At 44.1% G+C, this 15417-nt stretch overlaps 1 protein-coding gene across 1 annotated transcript in view; it reads left to right on the top strand.

The window, feature by feature from the left end:
- LOC143767682 (uncharacterized) overlaps window positions 1–14680 on the top strand; it is a 33367-nt gene extending 18687 nt beyond the window's left edge. Inside the window, exon 7 of the mRNA XM_077256165.1 lies at window positions 10353–14680. Coding sequence (XP_077112280.1) covers window positions 10353–11584 — 1232 coding nt within the window. The 3' untranslated portion in view covers window positions 11585–14680. The remainder of the gene's footprint in view (window positions 1–10352) is intronic.
- The last annotated feature ends 737 nt before the right edge of the window (window positions 14681–15417 follow it).

The following is a 15417-nucleotide window of genomic DNA, read 5'->3' as shown; positions in this document are numbered from 1 at the left end:
TTTATCGCTAGATGCCCAGCTCTGGCCTAAGACCTAAATAGCTAGCAGAGGGAAATATAAGACCTGGCTCACCTCTAGAGAAATATTCCAAAGAAGACAGTAGCCCCCCACATATAATGACGGTGAGTTCAGATGAAACAACAAACGCAGCAGGAAAATAGTCTTAGCAAATTTGAGGTCCGCTTACTAGATAGCAGAAGACAGATAGTATACTTTCATGGTCAGCAGAAAAACACTAACAAAACACCATCCAGAGATTACCTTAAACTCTGGCATTAACTCATAACGCCAGAGTAGCAATCCCTGATCAACGAGAGCTTTCCAGACACAGTAACAAAACTTCAGCTGTGAACTGGAACAAATAGGCAAAACAAAACATGGACAAAAGTCCAACTTATCTAGTAGTTGTCTAGAAGCAGGAACAAGCACTGAGAGGCATCAGATAACATTGTTGACCGGCAAGAAACCACCAGAGAAATGAGCTTAAATAGCGACACCCACTACTGATGGAACCAGGTGAAACAGGAAAGAGGATGACAAGTCCAATTCCACAAGCGGCCACCGGGGGAGCCCAGAATCCAAATTCACAACAGATCCCGTGGTAAACCTCCACAGTATGGGGACCCCGATCCACCCTGACGTGCGTTTCGGTTAGGATACCTTCCTCAGGGGGCGCGTACATAGAATGGGCATAGAGGAGTATATATAGGAAACCCATAATGGAGACTGCACGCCACCGCAACACAATGCTTCCGCCCAGTCCAGCACGCCGAACAACGACGACCGGAAACGCATGGGGCCCCATGTGATCCGGAAGTACGTGCGCGGCTGTCAGAGAAGGACGGAGCAGTAACAGAGCGGCGCATGCGCCTAAAGTGATCAGTGCGTAGACGCCATCTACAATAGGGGCAATGGGAAGGGCAAACAGAAGCGTTTAGAAGCAACTATTAGCGTAGAAGGACAACAAGGAGATATGCAGATATAACAGCATATCAAATAAAACATACGGACAAATGCAGTTATAAAAATGAATTGTACAAAGAGATAGACACATTGGCCAAGAGGAGACTGTGACCACTTTACATAATATATCAAATAATAATATAAAATACAATGACCATAAACAAAACAATATAACATGGTACAGTCCCACAAGGCACATGAGCATTGATGATAGCATCATAAAAAGTACTAACAGCTTGTCCGCATATGTCCCCTACACCCCAATGGGGAAGAAAAGAACCCAAACGATGGCTTTATCAGGGTAGGGAAAAATGACAAAAATAGCAGTCCATCAGCTTCAATTTCCATGTCACATAGTCCAGATGAGTTCCAAAAGCACAATAACCAATTCAGTATAGCGATATGGGAATCCTAAGTAATAAAAAGGTGAATTAAAAACAGAACAACAATAAAAGAATTAAAACAAAATGTGCACAAATTGCAAGAAGGCACACTAAGCACACCAGTGCAGCGACTACAGGAAGGGAGCATAACTAATGTTCTCATTCAGACCTGCAGGGTATACGGTATTGAGGGACCAAATCCAACGTGTTTCCAGTTGGCCCAAACGGTTAAACAAATTCCCGCCACGGATATTAACATTGAGCATATCTATACCCCGCACCCTAAAAAGGGAACTGTCACTATGATGTTTAGTCCTGAAATGTCTCGGGATTGTTTTGAGGCCAAATGACAGCGTAAGTAGACTGTGCTGACAGGTTAGAAAATCACTTGAAGAAAAATATTATAATGGGCCTGTAAGAGAAATCAGAGGGTAACGATGCTGTTACATTTGTAAAGGCGATTCTGACGTCCCAGTGTGGTCATTGTCCCTCCTGTGGCACGGATGCCAACATGCTCAATGTCCCGGCCAGTCGGCGATCTATCTGTTCCCTGTTGTGCCTTCCTGCTTCTCTAGGTCTGCGTACACTCGCTCCGATTCTTAAAGGGGCAGTGCTCGCTGCAGTGCTGTGGGAGTTGCTCCAGCCAAAAGCTGGTAGGCATCAGGTACAGGTGCTTCTCACAAAATTGGAATATCATCAAAAAGTTAATTTATTTCAGTTCTTCAATACAAAAAGTGAAACTGATATATTTTAGAGTCCTTACAAGCAGAGTGATTTATTTCAAGTGTTTATTTCTGTTAATGTTGATGATTATGGCTTACAGCCAATGAAACCCCAAAAGCCATTATTTCAGTCAATTATAATAATTAATGAAAAACACCTGCAAAGGCTTCCTAAGCTTTACTAAAGGTCCCTTAGTCTGTTTCAGTAGCTCCACAATCATGGGATACACTGCTGACATGATAAATGTCCATAAAGCAGTCACTGACACTCCACAAGGAGGGGAAGCCACAAAAGGACATTGCTAAAGAATCTGGCTGTTCACACAGTGCTGTATCCAAGCAGATTAATGGAAAGTTGAGTGGAAGGTAAAAGTGTGGTAGAAAAAGGTGCACAAACAACCGTGATAACCACAGCCTTGAAAGGATTGTTAAGTAAAGGCCATTCAAAAATTTGGGGAAGATTCACAAGGAGTGGACTGCTGCTGGAGTCATTGCTGCAAGAACCACCACACACAGACGTATCAAGGACATGGGCTACAAGTGTCTCATTCCTTGTGTCAAGCTATTCGTAACCAACAGACAATGCCAGAAGCGTCTTCCCTAGGCCAAGGAGAAAAAGAACTGGACTGTTGCTCAATGATCCAAGGTGGTGTTTTCAGATGAAAGTGAATTTTGCTTTTCATTTAGCAATGAAGGTCTCAGAGTCTGCAGGAAGAGTGGAGAGACAGACAATCCAAACTGCTTGAATTTGAGGTCTAGTGTGAAGTTTCCACAATCAGTGATGGTTTGGGGAGCCATGTCATCTGCTGGTGTAGGTCCACTGTGTGTTATGAAGTCCAAAGTCAGCGCAGCTGTCTACCAGGAAATTTTAAAGCACTTCATGCTTCCCTCTGCCGACAAGCTTTTTGGAGATGAAAATTTAATTTTCCAGCAGGACTTGGCACCTGTCCACACTGCCAAAAGTACCAATACCTGGTTTAAAAACAGCAGTATCACTGTTCTTGATTAGCCAGCAAACTCGCCTGACCTTAACCTCATAGAGAATTCATGGGGTATTGTCAAGAGAAAGATGAGACACCAGACCCAACAATGCAGACGATCTGAAGACTGCTATCAAAGCAACCTGAGCTTCCATAACACCTCAGCAGTGTCACAGGCTGATTGCCTCCATGTCACACCGCATTGATGCAAAAGGAGCCCCAACTAAGTATTGAGCACATTTACTGAGCATACATTTCCGTAGGCCAACATTTTTGATTTTAAAATAATTTTTCAAGCTGGTGTTATAAGGTATTCTAACTTACTGAGATAATGACTTTTGGGTTTTCATTGGCTGTAAGCCATAATCATCATCATTATCAGAAAGAAACACTTGAAATAGATCACTCTGTTTGTAATGACTCTATGTAATATGTGAGTTTCACTTTTTGTATTGAAGAACTGAAATACATTAACTTTTTGATGATTTTCTGATATTGTGAGAAGCACTTGTATGTAAAGCACCCTCCTTAGGCTGCCGTCACACTAGCAGTATTTGGTCAGTATTTTACATCAGTATTTGTAAGCCAAAACCAGGAGTGGCTGATAAATGCAGAAGTGGTGCATATGTTTCTATTAGACTTTTCCTCTTTGTTCCACTCCAGTATTTGTAAGCCAAAACCAGATGTAAAATACTGACCAAATACTGCTAGTGTGACAGCAGCCTTAGTAGGGAGGTGCCTGAACAACTCCTGTATTTTCTCTACTTAGTGTATGTAAGTAGTTTGTATCCAGGTCCCTGGTCCATAACCTGTTCCTGATTTCCATGTTGTCTAAATATGTTCCTGAAACCTGTGTTGATTGAATTAGCACCAGTGTCCTTCCTGGCTTGTCTCAAAATCTGCACTGTTTGAACAAGGATCAGTGTCTGTCATCTGGGTGAGCCAGAATCCATACCATCTGTATATTCTCCTATAGCTGGTCTACCAGTATCCAAATCCTGTACTGCCCGTGACTCCTAATCCATGTCCTTGACTGCCATCCTGACCCATTGGGTGAGCTTCTACAGTACCAGGGACTGCCCAGGACTGTTACCCGACGGCTATCTGCTGTACAAGCCTAACTCCATTATGAGAAGCTCTAGCAAAAACCAAGTAGCCACTCCTGGTTCTTCAACTATCGTCGAGCAGGAGCCTAATCCCTGGCTGCCCCTAGCGATAGACCCTCTTCTAGCTTGAGAAGACACCAAAGAGATCACGCCAGCTATCCTTCCAAGAGAACACCAAGAAGGAACTAGTTGATTACAAGTACTTCCAACCAGACAAAGGGAAATAGTAGAACTATCACCGGCTCCTTGCTGAAGGGACTAAAGGAATTTAAACATCCAGTTTAAATCAGATCACTGCTAGGTCCTAGAGGGAGAAGGATATCACTTCGCAACAGAGGTACAAGATCCAGAAATTGCCTGCAGAGCTCAGCGCAAAGACCTTCTGTAGCCGGATCCAGAATGACTGACTGATGCACCCGTGACAGTATCCTCCCCTTCTATGAGTGGCCTCCGGACACTCAGGACCTGGTTTTTCAGGATGAGGCATGGAACGAACGAACCAGCCTAGGGGAATTCACTTCTGATGCAGAAACCCACATCCTCTCTTCTGGACCATATTACCTCCAGTGCATTAAGTACTACAGGACACAATGTTGAAAACTGGAATAAACAATCATCAAAATCTGGAACTCCAAATTACCATCAATAAGGATTGAGGGCGGCAGCAGGGAGAGGACTCAAGAAGTTCTACATATTTATTGAGTAAAGACCTGTGGAACACATTGTGGATCTTAAGAGCCTGAGGTAACTCAAGAATGACAGTGGTTATTTTAAAGGAACCAATAAACCTAGGTCCCAGCTTCCAGGAAAGGATCTTCAACTTCATATTCCTGGTTGATATCCACAAAAAGTCATTCACATTTAGGTCTGGACCTGTCGAGTGTTTCCTGTCAGCAATAGGTTTCTACCTGTCTCCCACAATCCTCAAATTACTCTGAGCCCCTCGCCACACAGAGGAGGGAGATAAAGCAAAACATTCCTCCTCAGAAACTCCTGAAGCTCACTAAAAGTACCAAACTGTGGAAGGAAACTGTATGCACAAACAAATACTGACCTGCCGGTAGATTCTTGGCAATGATTATTAATAGCATACTCGGCCAACGGTAAGTAAGATGCCCAATCTGTTGTGAATTCTGTTCTCAAGCTCCCTCCTGTGGTTATGAATGGTACTTCGGTGAGTTCTGTCCATGGACTCCCTCTGGTGGCTGTGAGTGGAGCTGTTGGTTCTGAGGTTCCTCCTCCAGCTGACCTCGTTTAGGCCTTGGCTGGCTGCTCTATTTAACTCCACTCAGATCATTACCTGATGCCAGCTGTCAATGTCCTAGTACTGTTCAGTTCTCTTGGATCTTTCAGATGACCTGTCTACTTCAGCAAAAGCTAAGTCCCTGCTAGCTTATTTGTTACCACGGTTTTTTGTCCAGCTTGCTATTATGATTTTGTCTTGTTAGCTGGAAGCTCTGGGATGCAGAGTGGCACCACTGCGCCATGAGTCGGTGCGGTGCTCTCTTTTGCACACTCTGCGTGGTTTTTTGTTAGTTTTTATGCTGACCGCAAAGATACCTTTTCTATCTTCAGTCTGCTTCGTTTAGTCCGGCCTCCTTTGCTGAAACCTATTTCATTCCTGTGTTTGTGACTTCCATCTTAACTCAGTCAATATATGTGGGGGCTGCCTATTTCTTTGGGGAATTTCTCTGAGGCAAGTTAGGCTGTATTTTCTATCTTTAGGAATAGTTAGCTCTTAGGCTGTGAAGAGGCGTCTAGGCAGAGTCAGGAACGCTCCACGGCTATTTCTAGTTGTTGTGATAGGATTAGGAGTTGCGGTCAGCAGAGTTCCCATTTCCCAGAGCTCGTCCTGTATTACTAGTTTGCTCATCTGGTCATTTGTAGTGCTCCTAACCACCAGTTCAATCATAACTCCAATCCTTCTGGTTTTCAGAGATAAAACACCTGAGATAAGCCTCTAAATTCTGATTAATGCATTCGTTATGTCCATGCAACTGAGGATGGAAAGAAGAGGAAAAGAACAGCTGCACCCCAGTCGAGAACAGAAAACTTTCCAGAACTTGGAAACAAATTGGGTCCGATGTAACACAACAGCGGAGGGAACCCCGTGAAGCTTCATGATCTCATTAAAACCTGAGCGATAGTCTTAGCATTCAGAAGCAGCGTCGGACTGGAGTACCTTGGGCCCACCAGAGAGAAATCATTCTTGGGGCCCACCATGCAGTTTAAAAATACCACACAGGATGGATCCTATATGCCACACCACACATGAGAGCTGACAGATCCTCTATATACTACACCACACAGGAGAGCTGACAGATCCTCTATATACTACACCACACAGGAGAGCTGACAGATCTCTCTATATACTACACCACACAGGAGAGCTGACAGATCTCTCTATATATACTACACCACACAGGAGAGCTGACAGATCCTCTATATACTACACCACACAGGAGAGCTGACAGATCTCTCTATATACTACACCACACAGGAGAGCTGACAGATCTCTCTATATATACTACACCACACAGGAGAGCTGACAGATCCTTTATGTATATATACATATATATGTATATATACACATTATATATATATATATATATATATATATATATATATATATATATATATATATATATATATATAGTGTATATATTCATAATCACATAATCCAACAATTAAATTGGCAATAGCACTTCGATCATAGATGCTTACAAACGTTTACCCAATAAGGTATGAAGTGACTAGAAAATGAGTGAATGAAAAATTTTTTTTTTTATTAACATAATGTTAAAAACAGATGATATATAAAAAGACAGAAAGATGTAATAATGGGACCTCCAAAACAAGTCAGGGCGTGACACTTGAAAAGTGATGGTTTGTGTTAGGAGTCGAGTTCCCGCCACTGCACAGGGGGAATCTCGAGCCATGTCTGCTGCGGTCTCCCATTCTGCATCAGCCGCAGTGGAGCCTGCTCAGTGGAGACGTCTCACTGAATCTGGTACTGTGCAAAGGGTTACTGCTGCCTCTCCAGGCTCTGCTATTGTACCCTGCACTGGTCTGCGGCGAGCAGGCTTTTCTGGGACTAAGTCCTGCTTTGCACACACTGAGCATGCCCAGGGTAAGATCTCTCATTGGAGATCAAATGCCACATGCTCAGGTACTGCAGCAACTTCCATTGGTCCTCCAGGAAGGTCATGTACCTGATCAAGTTCTGAGGAAGTCTTCCATTGGTCCTTCTTGGAAGGTCCTGAAGTTGCTGCAGCTTTGAATAATAATAATAATCTTTATTTATATAGCGCCAACATATTCCGCAGCACTTTACATTTAAGCGGGGACTTATACAGACAAATTCAATACAAGTTAAGACAATTTAAACAGTGACATTAGGAGTGAGGTCCCTGCTCGCGAGCTTACAATCTACAAGGAAATGGGGGGACACAATAGGTGCAAAGTGCTTGTTATTTCAGGTCTGGCAATTATAATACATAGGGATTTTCATACAAAGCTGCATGATCCGGTCATCAGCCCGTGTGTTTAAGTGCAATAGTCAAGTATCAAGTGCAGTTATCATGTGCATGGAGGGTGTGGAGACAAATGAATAGTAGGGTGCAGATTCAGAGTAATATTTGGAAGGAGGGAACAGGGCAAAGTTAGTTTACTGAGTAGTTGATGTGGTAGGCTTGTTTGAAGAGATGGGTTTTTAGAGCGCGCTTGAATAAGTCGGGGCTAGGTATCAGTCTGATCGTCTGGGGAAGTGCATTCCAGAGAGCTGGCGCAGCACGAGAGAAGTCTTGTAGACGGAGGTGCGAGGTTCGGATTACGGGGGATGTTAGCCTTAGGCCGTTTGTAGAACGGAGGGCACGTGTAGGGCGATAGACAGAGATGAGAGGGGAGATATAAGGTGGTGCAGAACTGTGGAGAGCTTTGTGGGTGAGAGAGATGAGTTTATACTGGACCCTGTAGCGAATGGGTAGCCAGTGTAATGACTGGCACAAGATGGAGGCATCGGTGAAGCGGTTAGACAGAAATATGACCCTGGCTGCCGCATTCAAGATGGATTGGAGAGGAGAAAGTTTGGTAAGAGGGAGTCCGATCAGAAGAGAGTTGCAGTAGTCCAGACGAGAATGAATAAGAGCGACAGTAAGAGTCTTAGCAGTTTCAAAGGTGAGAAAAGGTCGGATTCTGGAGATGTTTTTAAGATGCAGGTGACAAGGTTGAAAGGTTCTCATGACCGCATGGCCATGCGCTAGTGTTAATTTATGTATGCGCTCAGCGCCAGTGAGGTCGTGTGTGTGTATTCAGGGACCCGGCTAAAATAAGCCCCTAGAATGCTGGCACCTCCGGCGAGGAGTTTCATGTGAGTGGATTCAGGGCTGGCGTATAGCCATCAGAATTCTGGCTCCACCGGAGAGGAGCTGCGTGTTTGCATTTGACTGCATGACCACCATCTGCTCTACTAAGTAGCTGTGTTCCCCTGTGAAGCTAACAGGGTACAGCATTCTCTTTACTAACGGACTCTGTGAAGTAACAGAGTTCGTTTATACTACTATATATATGCGTTCCGCCAACCCTAACCGTTTGTGATCTGACAGCAACTGGAAAGAGGCCCTATAGAGTGGTTAGGTGGACTTGCTATAGTGGATGGACACGATAAGGCGTCTCATTGTTTCCTTACACAATCCTAACCAAAAAAAGGGGAACCCTGACCAGAAGAAACGACAGTAATGATCATCCCACAAAGTGCCCAAACTGCCAAAGATTAAGTTACTAACACAGGCTACAGAAAAAGTGCAATAAGTTCAAAAGACCTACATGTTACGACATTTGACATGCACAACATACAACATTGACCATGCGACATGCACCATGCGACGTACAACATGCGACATGCAACATACAACATGCAACATACATGTTACATGCAACATTGAACATGCGCCATACGACATGCGATGTACAACATGCGACATACGACATGCACAATGCGACATACAACATGCGACGTGACATACGCGACATACCGCATGCGACATACGACATCCGTTGATATGTATATTAGGTATGTGGAGGAAATGTTAACTGGCAATACAACTAAAATTGTAATTGCAAGATTGTTTATTGCAAGGAAACTGATTGCAAAATATTGGGTTAGAGAGGAGCCTCCGTCCGGACGCGAATTCATTGCTCAAAAGAGCCACATAATTGAATTTGAGAAAAGTATTTACACCAGGAGAGACGGCTGGATTTATTCTCTTCATTATGGCAGCCGTGGTTGGATAGGATTAATTAATGTTATACCAGTATAGAGTACAACTTTTGGTAAACTGGAACTCTAGTTGATATTGTCAACTATGGATGAATTGTTTCCACCTGATATGGTCTCCATGGGGGGGGGGGTTAATTTACTGTAAAACATAAAATGAGTATGAACATGTGATCTGTTGTGAATATCATGGTTAATAGAAATTTATCTGATTAAAAAAGGTGTGGTGCTTTCCAGTGGTCTAAAACAGGGAGGAGATTACTGCAGCTGACAGCACACATGCCCATACTGCCAGACTGGATGGTACTACAGATGACAGGCTCCCTAATCTTAGTGGCTGGATAGAGCCTGCACTTCCAACAGCTTCTGGTTCCAATCCCATCTCTGTTACCAGCATCGCCTGCAGAATGAGTAAGCCGCGTCTGGTGTCCAAAGCAGACATTGCAGGAGCAGATACCACAGGAGATGGGAAACACCATTTGCAGAAAACCAGAGCGGATGAAATCCCTTTTAAAGTGACTCCATTTTGTAAATTCTAACCCTCAATGAATTAGTCTATAGGAATAGTGACTATTTTGACTCCATTGGCAGTTTCCAGATATTAGCACGCACAGTGGATGTTGGAAAGTGAAAATTGCAAATATCCCAAGTTATTACCCAACACATAGTTCCCAGATTGTGCTCCAGGAGATACACATGCCGTAAAATAAGTGGTTTCTTCTCCTATAGTGATGCCAAAAGCATGGATGCTTAATGTGGTTTGAGCACAGTCTAGCTAACTGTAAACTGTCATTGTCTTGGTGAATAATTAAATAATTTTGCATAACTTTCCATTTTTACAGACCATTTAAGTAGAAATGTTCAAAAATATAGAATTCAAGGATATTTTATTCTAAAATAATAATTGGTTTTATTCTTGGCAGATGACCGTACCAGGAGATCAGCAGGACAGCTGACATCTTCAATGTTTAAATCAGATGATCTTGAGATCCCACAGGATACAATTGAAGTGAATGCCATTACTCCAGATACACCACCATCCCATTCTTCTGATTCATTACCTACTACTAAGGAAAATCAAAGTCACAAAATAAGCATTAAAAAAGGAACTGCTCCTAAAGCAATGAAGACATCTTCATTATCAGAATATGGAAATAGTTTTCCCCTAATACAGTCCTTTCTCAAACAACAAAACCTTCACAAAGCAAACAATGTATTTTCTTGTTCCAAGTGTGGGAGATGTTTTAACCAGAAATCAGATTTTGTCAGTCACCAGAGAATTCACACAGGGGAGAAGCCATTTTCATGTTCAGAATGTGGAAAATGTTTTAACCAAAAAGCGCATCTTGTTACCCATCAAAAAACTCACACAGGAGAGAAGCCTTTTTCATGTTCAGAATGTGGGAAATGTTTTAACCACAAAGCGACTCTTGATAGACACCAGAAAACCCACACAGGAGAGAAGCCTTTTTCCTGTTCAGAATGTGGGAAATGTTTTAACAGGAAAGAGAATCTTGTTAGCCACCAGAAAACCCACACAGGAGAGAAGCCTTTTTCATGTTCAGAATGTGGGAAATGTTTTAACCAGAAAGCGTATCTTGTTAGCCACCAGAAAACCCACACAGGGGAGAGGCCTTTTTCCTGTTCAGAATGTGGGAAATGTTTTAACCAAAAAGCGCATCTTGTTAGCCATCAAAAAACTCACAAAGGAGAGAAGCCTTTTTCATGTTCAGAATGTGGGAAATGTTTTAACCAGAAATCGAATCTTGTTAGCCACCAGAAAACCCACACAGGGGAGAAGCCCTTTTCCTGTTCAGAATGTGGGAAATGTTTTAACCAAAAATCGCCTCTTGTTACCCACCAAAGAACTCACACAGGGGAGAAGCCTTTTTCCTGTTCAGAATGTGGGAAATGTTTTAACCAGAAACCACATCTTGTTATCCACCAAAGAACTCACACAGGGGAGAAGCCTTTTTCCTGTTTAGAATGTGGGAAATGTTTTCTAGATAAATCAGTTCTTGTCAGACATCATAGATCTCACACAGGGGAGAAGTCTTTTTCCTGTTCAGAATGTGGGAAATGTTTTAACAGGAAAGCATATCTTGTTACCCACCAAAGAACTCACACAGGGAAGAAGCCATTTTCATGTTCATAATGCAGAAAATGTTTTGTGAAGAAACAATCTTTCTAGCCAACAAAGAATTCACACAGGAAGGAGTGGCGGTGTAGTGGAGCTGAGAGGACATGTCCAGACAGAGCTCCTATAATCATGTCACAATCCTGACTTTGTTAAAGTGAGTTTACCTGCAAGCAGTGTAGTTCCCTGGGCTCTTGGAGGTCTCCGGCTCCTGGAGAAGTGCGGTCTGCGACTGGTGTGTCGGGTTCTGATTAAACTCTCATGGGACATAAGGCCTGTGGAGGAAGGTGGACATTTTCTACTGTGCGCTTCGGTTCGCAGGAGGCATGGAGCTGTGGACTTTGCTCCTGGAGGGACTGACGGAGCAGTGCGGCTATATCCTGGAGGTACCTGAGGGGGAAGCACGGTGTGAGCTCTGAGAAATTAGCTCAGCGCTCCCTTATTGATGATATAGCTGGTTCGTCGGTTCCCGCCATTTCAAGGGACTCTGGACTCTTGTTGCCATCCCTGCAGATGCTGCAGGTCATTCTGCTACACAGGACTTGTGCAACAGTTTCAGATTTGCCATAAAACCCAGCACTCTACCGTACTAAATACTTTGGAGCTGTTTGCACTCCTCTAAGATTTCCTATAAGATTTCTGAAATTCTCAATCCTGTGTCGTTTCGTTTGGTGTTATGATCCGGTGGTAGGATCACCAAACTGACCTGATAGGTAAACCTGAGTAGTAGGACAAGCTCCGGGGATGTGGGAACTATGCCGACCGCAATCCTGATCCTATCCACACACACTAAAGACAGCCGTGGAGCGTTACCTAAAAACCTAGACGCCTCTTCACAGCCTGAGAAACTGGCTACCCCTAGAGAGAAAGCAAAGCCAAAGTTTAGACAGCCCCCCACAAATAATAACGGTGAATTAAGGGGAAAATACAAACGTAGGAATGAAAAACAGGTTTAAGCAAATGAGGCCCGCTAACACTAAATAGACAGAAGATAGCGAGGGATACGTGCGGTTGGTACAAAAACTATCCACGCAGAAAGTACAAGAACCCCCACACCGACTCACTATGTGAGGGGCGCACTCTGCACCCCAGAGCTACCAGCAAGCGAAAAATCACATATAAGCAAGCTGGACTGAACACATCATATACTGAGAAACATTTTCAAGGAAACAATGAGCAAAAAGAACTAGCAAGACTTAGCTTCTCAGAAAAAGGCAGGTCACCAGGGAAATCCAGGAGAGGTCAGAACCGGTACTGAATACAACGACAGCAGGCAACAAGTAAAGGTCCAGGTGGAGTTAAATAGGAACCAGCATAGCAGGAAATGAGGCAGCTGAGCCCAGCTCCAGACCCGCAGTATCGCTAAAGGCCACCAGAGGGAGCCCAGACGGAATTCACTACAGTTTGGCCCTTCCAGCTTCTTTTGCCATCCATAATGTGTTCCATAGGTCGTTGTTGCGGAGATATGTGGCGCCTATGGTTCCCTCCGTTGACCCTCCTGCTCCGGTTTTGGTCGAGGGGGAGTTGGAGCATGTGGTGAAGATTTTGGATTCTCGTATTTCGAGACGGAAACTTCAGTACCTGGTCAAGTGGAAGGGCTATGGTCAGGAGGATAATTCCTGGGTTGTTGCCTCCGATGTCCATGCTGCCGATTTGGTTCGTGCCTTTCATTTGGCTCGTCCTGATCGGCCTGGGGGCTCTGGTGAGGGTTCGGTGACCCCTCCTCAAGGGGGGGTACTGTTGTGAATTCCGTTCTCGAACTCCCTCCTGTGGTCATGAATGGTACTTCAGCGAGTTCTGTCCGTGGACTCCCTCTGGTGGCTGTGAGTGGAACTACTGGTTTTTGAGGTTTCTTCCTCAGCTGTCCTTGCTTAACGGCTGGGCTGGCTTCTCTATTTAACTCCACTCAGATCGTTACTTCATGCCGGCTGTCAATGTTTCAGTACTGGTTCAGATCTCTCTCGGATCTTTCTGATTACCTGTCTACTCCAGCAAAAGCTAAGTCCCTGCTAGCTCATTTGTTGTTCATTGTGTACTGAATATATTGCTTAGTATTTGCTAAGTTCTAGTCCAGCTTGCTATTATGTTATTGCCTTGCTAGCTTTGAAGCTCTGGGGTGTAGAGTGGCACCTCCACACCGTGAGTCGGTGTGGAGGTCTTTTTGCATACTCTGCGTGGTTTTTGTAGTTTTTTTGTGCTGACCGCATAGTTCCCTTTTCTATCCTCTGACTATTTAGTGAAGACTGGCCTCCTTTGCTAAAACCTGTTTCATTCCTGTGTTTGTGACTTTCCTCTTAACTCCCAGTCAATATATGTGGGGGGCTGCCTTTTCCTTTGGGGAATTTCTCTGAGGCAAGGTAAGGCTTCTATTTCTATCTTTAGCTCTTGGGCTGTGAAGAGGCGTCTAGGGAGAGTTAGGTACGCTCCACGGCTATTTCTAGTGTGTGTGATAGGATAAGGGTTTGCGGTCAGCAGAGTTCCCACTTCCCAGAGCTTGTCCCGATTTCTAGTTTAACCATTAGGTCAGTCCGGGTGCTCCTAACCACCAGGTCCATAACGGGCTACGTTCACATTTGCTTTGCGTCGGGTGCAGGTTCGGCGGCGCATGCGTCATGCGCCCCTATATTTAACATGGGGGCGCATGGACATGCGTTGTCTTGCGTTTTGTGACGCATGCGTCATTTTTGGCGCAAGCGTCAGGGCGCACAGGACGCTGCATGTTGCATTTTTTTTGCGCCGAAAATCATGCCAAAATTGGACGCATGCGTCACAGAAAGCTGCGTTCTGCATGCGTTTTTGCATGCGTTGTGCGTTGCATCACCGACGCTGCGCCGCACAACGCAAATGTGAACGTAGCCTAAGATGCAAAGGAAATGTGTCATATTTAACTTTAGGCCTTTTAGACATCATTTAATCTTTAACTTGCTTAACTGTTCACAATAAACAGCAAAAAATATCTTTTACAATTGGGATAATTTTCAGTTTAGTACTTAGCAGCACATCTGCACTTTTATTATTTCCCTTTTTGCACAGTAACATTGCATACACTAGTCCCATATTTTCATTTTTCTTTTTAAAATATTTTTATTAGATTTTGTATTAAAAAGCGGGATTAGGGAAATGAGGGAGGGGAAGGGAAGGGTTAACAAAGGACAGAGGAAGGGATCAATAAAATTAGAGAACCCTAATAACAGTCTCTAACAAACAAATACTGATTTGCAATTTGAAGAATGTTGTATGTAGATGTTATACTTAACCCCTTAATCCCATTGGACGTATCCCGTCAAGGTGACCTGGGACTTAATTCCCAGTGACGGGATAGTACGTCCAGTGTGATCAGCCGCGCTCACGGGGGCAGCGCGGCCGGGTGTCAGCTATCGCTGCTGACATCCGGCACTATGTGCCAGGAGCGGTCACGGACTGCCCCCGGCACATTAACCCCCGGCACACTGCAATCAAACATAAGGGGGCTCCCTGCATGCTTCCCTCAGACCCCCGGAGCAATGCGATGTGATCTCGTTGCTCCAAGGGTCTCTTACTTCCTCCTCCCTGCAGGCCCGGTTCCAAAATGGCCGTGGGTGGCCTTCCAGGTCCTGCAGGGAGGTGGCTTACCAGCGCCTGATCAGAGCAGGCGCTGGCAAGCCTCCCTGCTGTGCCTGTGTGATCGCTGATCTGACACGGTGCACAGCAAAGTGTCAGATAAGCGATCTGTCAATATAATGTGACGCCCCCCTGGGGCAAAGTAAAAAAGTTTTAAAAAAACATTTTTTTACATGTGTAAAAAAAATTTTTAAAAAAATTCCTAAATAAATAAAATATTGTTCCAATAAATACATTCTATTATCGAAATT

The sequence above is a fragment of the Ranitomeya variabilis genome, chromosome 4 (genome assembly GCF_051348905.1).
Source record: "Ranitomeya variabilis isolate aRanVar5 chromosome 4, aRanVar5.hap1, whole genome shotgun sequence".
NCBI lineage: Eukaryota > Metazoa > Chordata > Amphibia > Anura > Dendrobatidae > Ranitomeya > Ranitomeya variabilis.
This window is presented reverse-complemented; position numbering and strand designations above follow the sequence as displayed.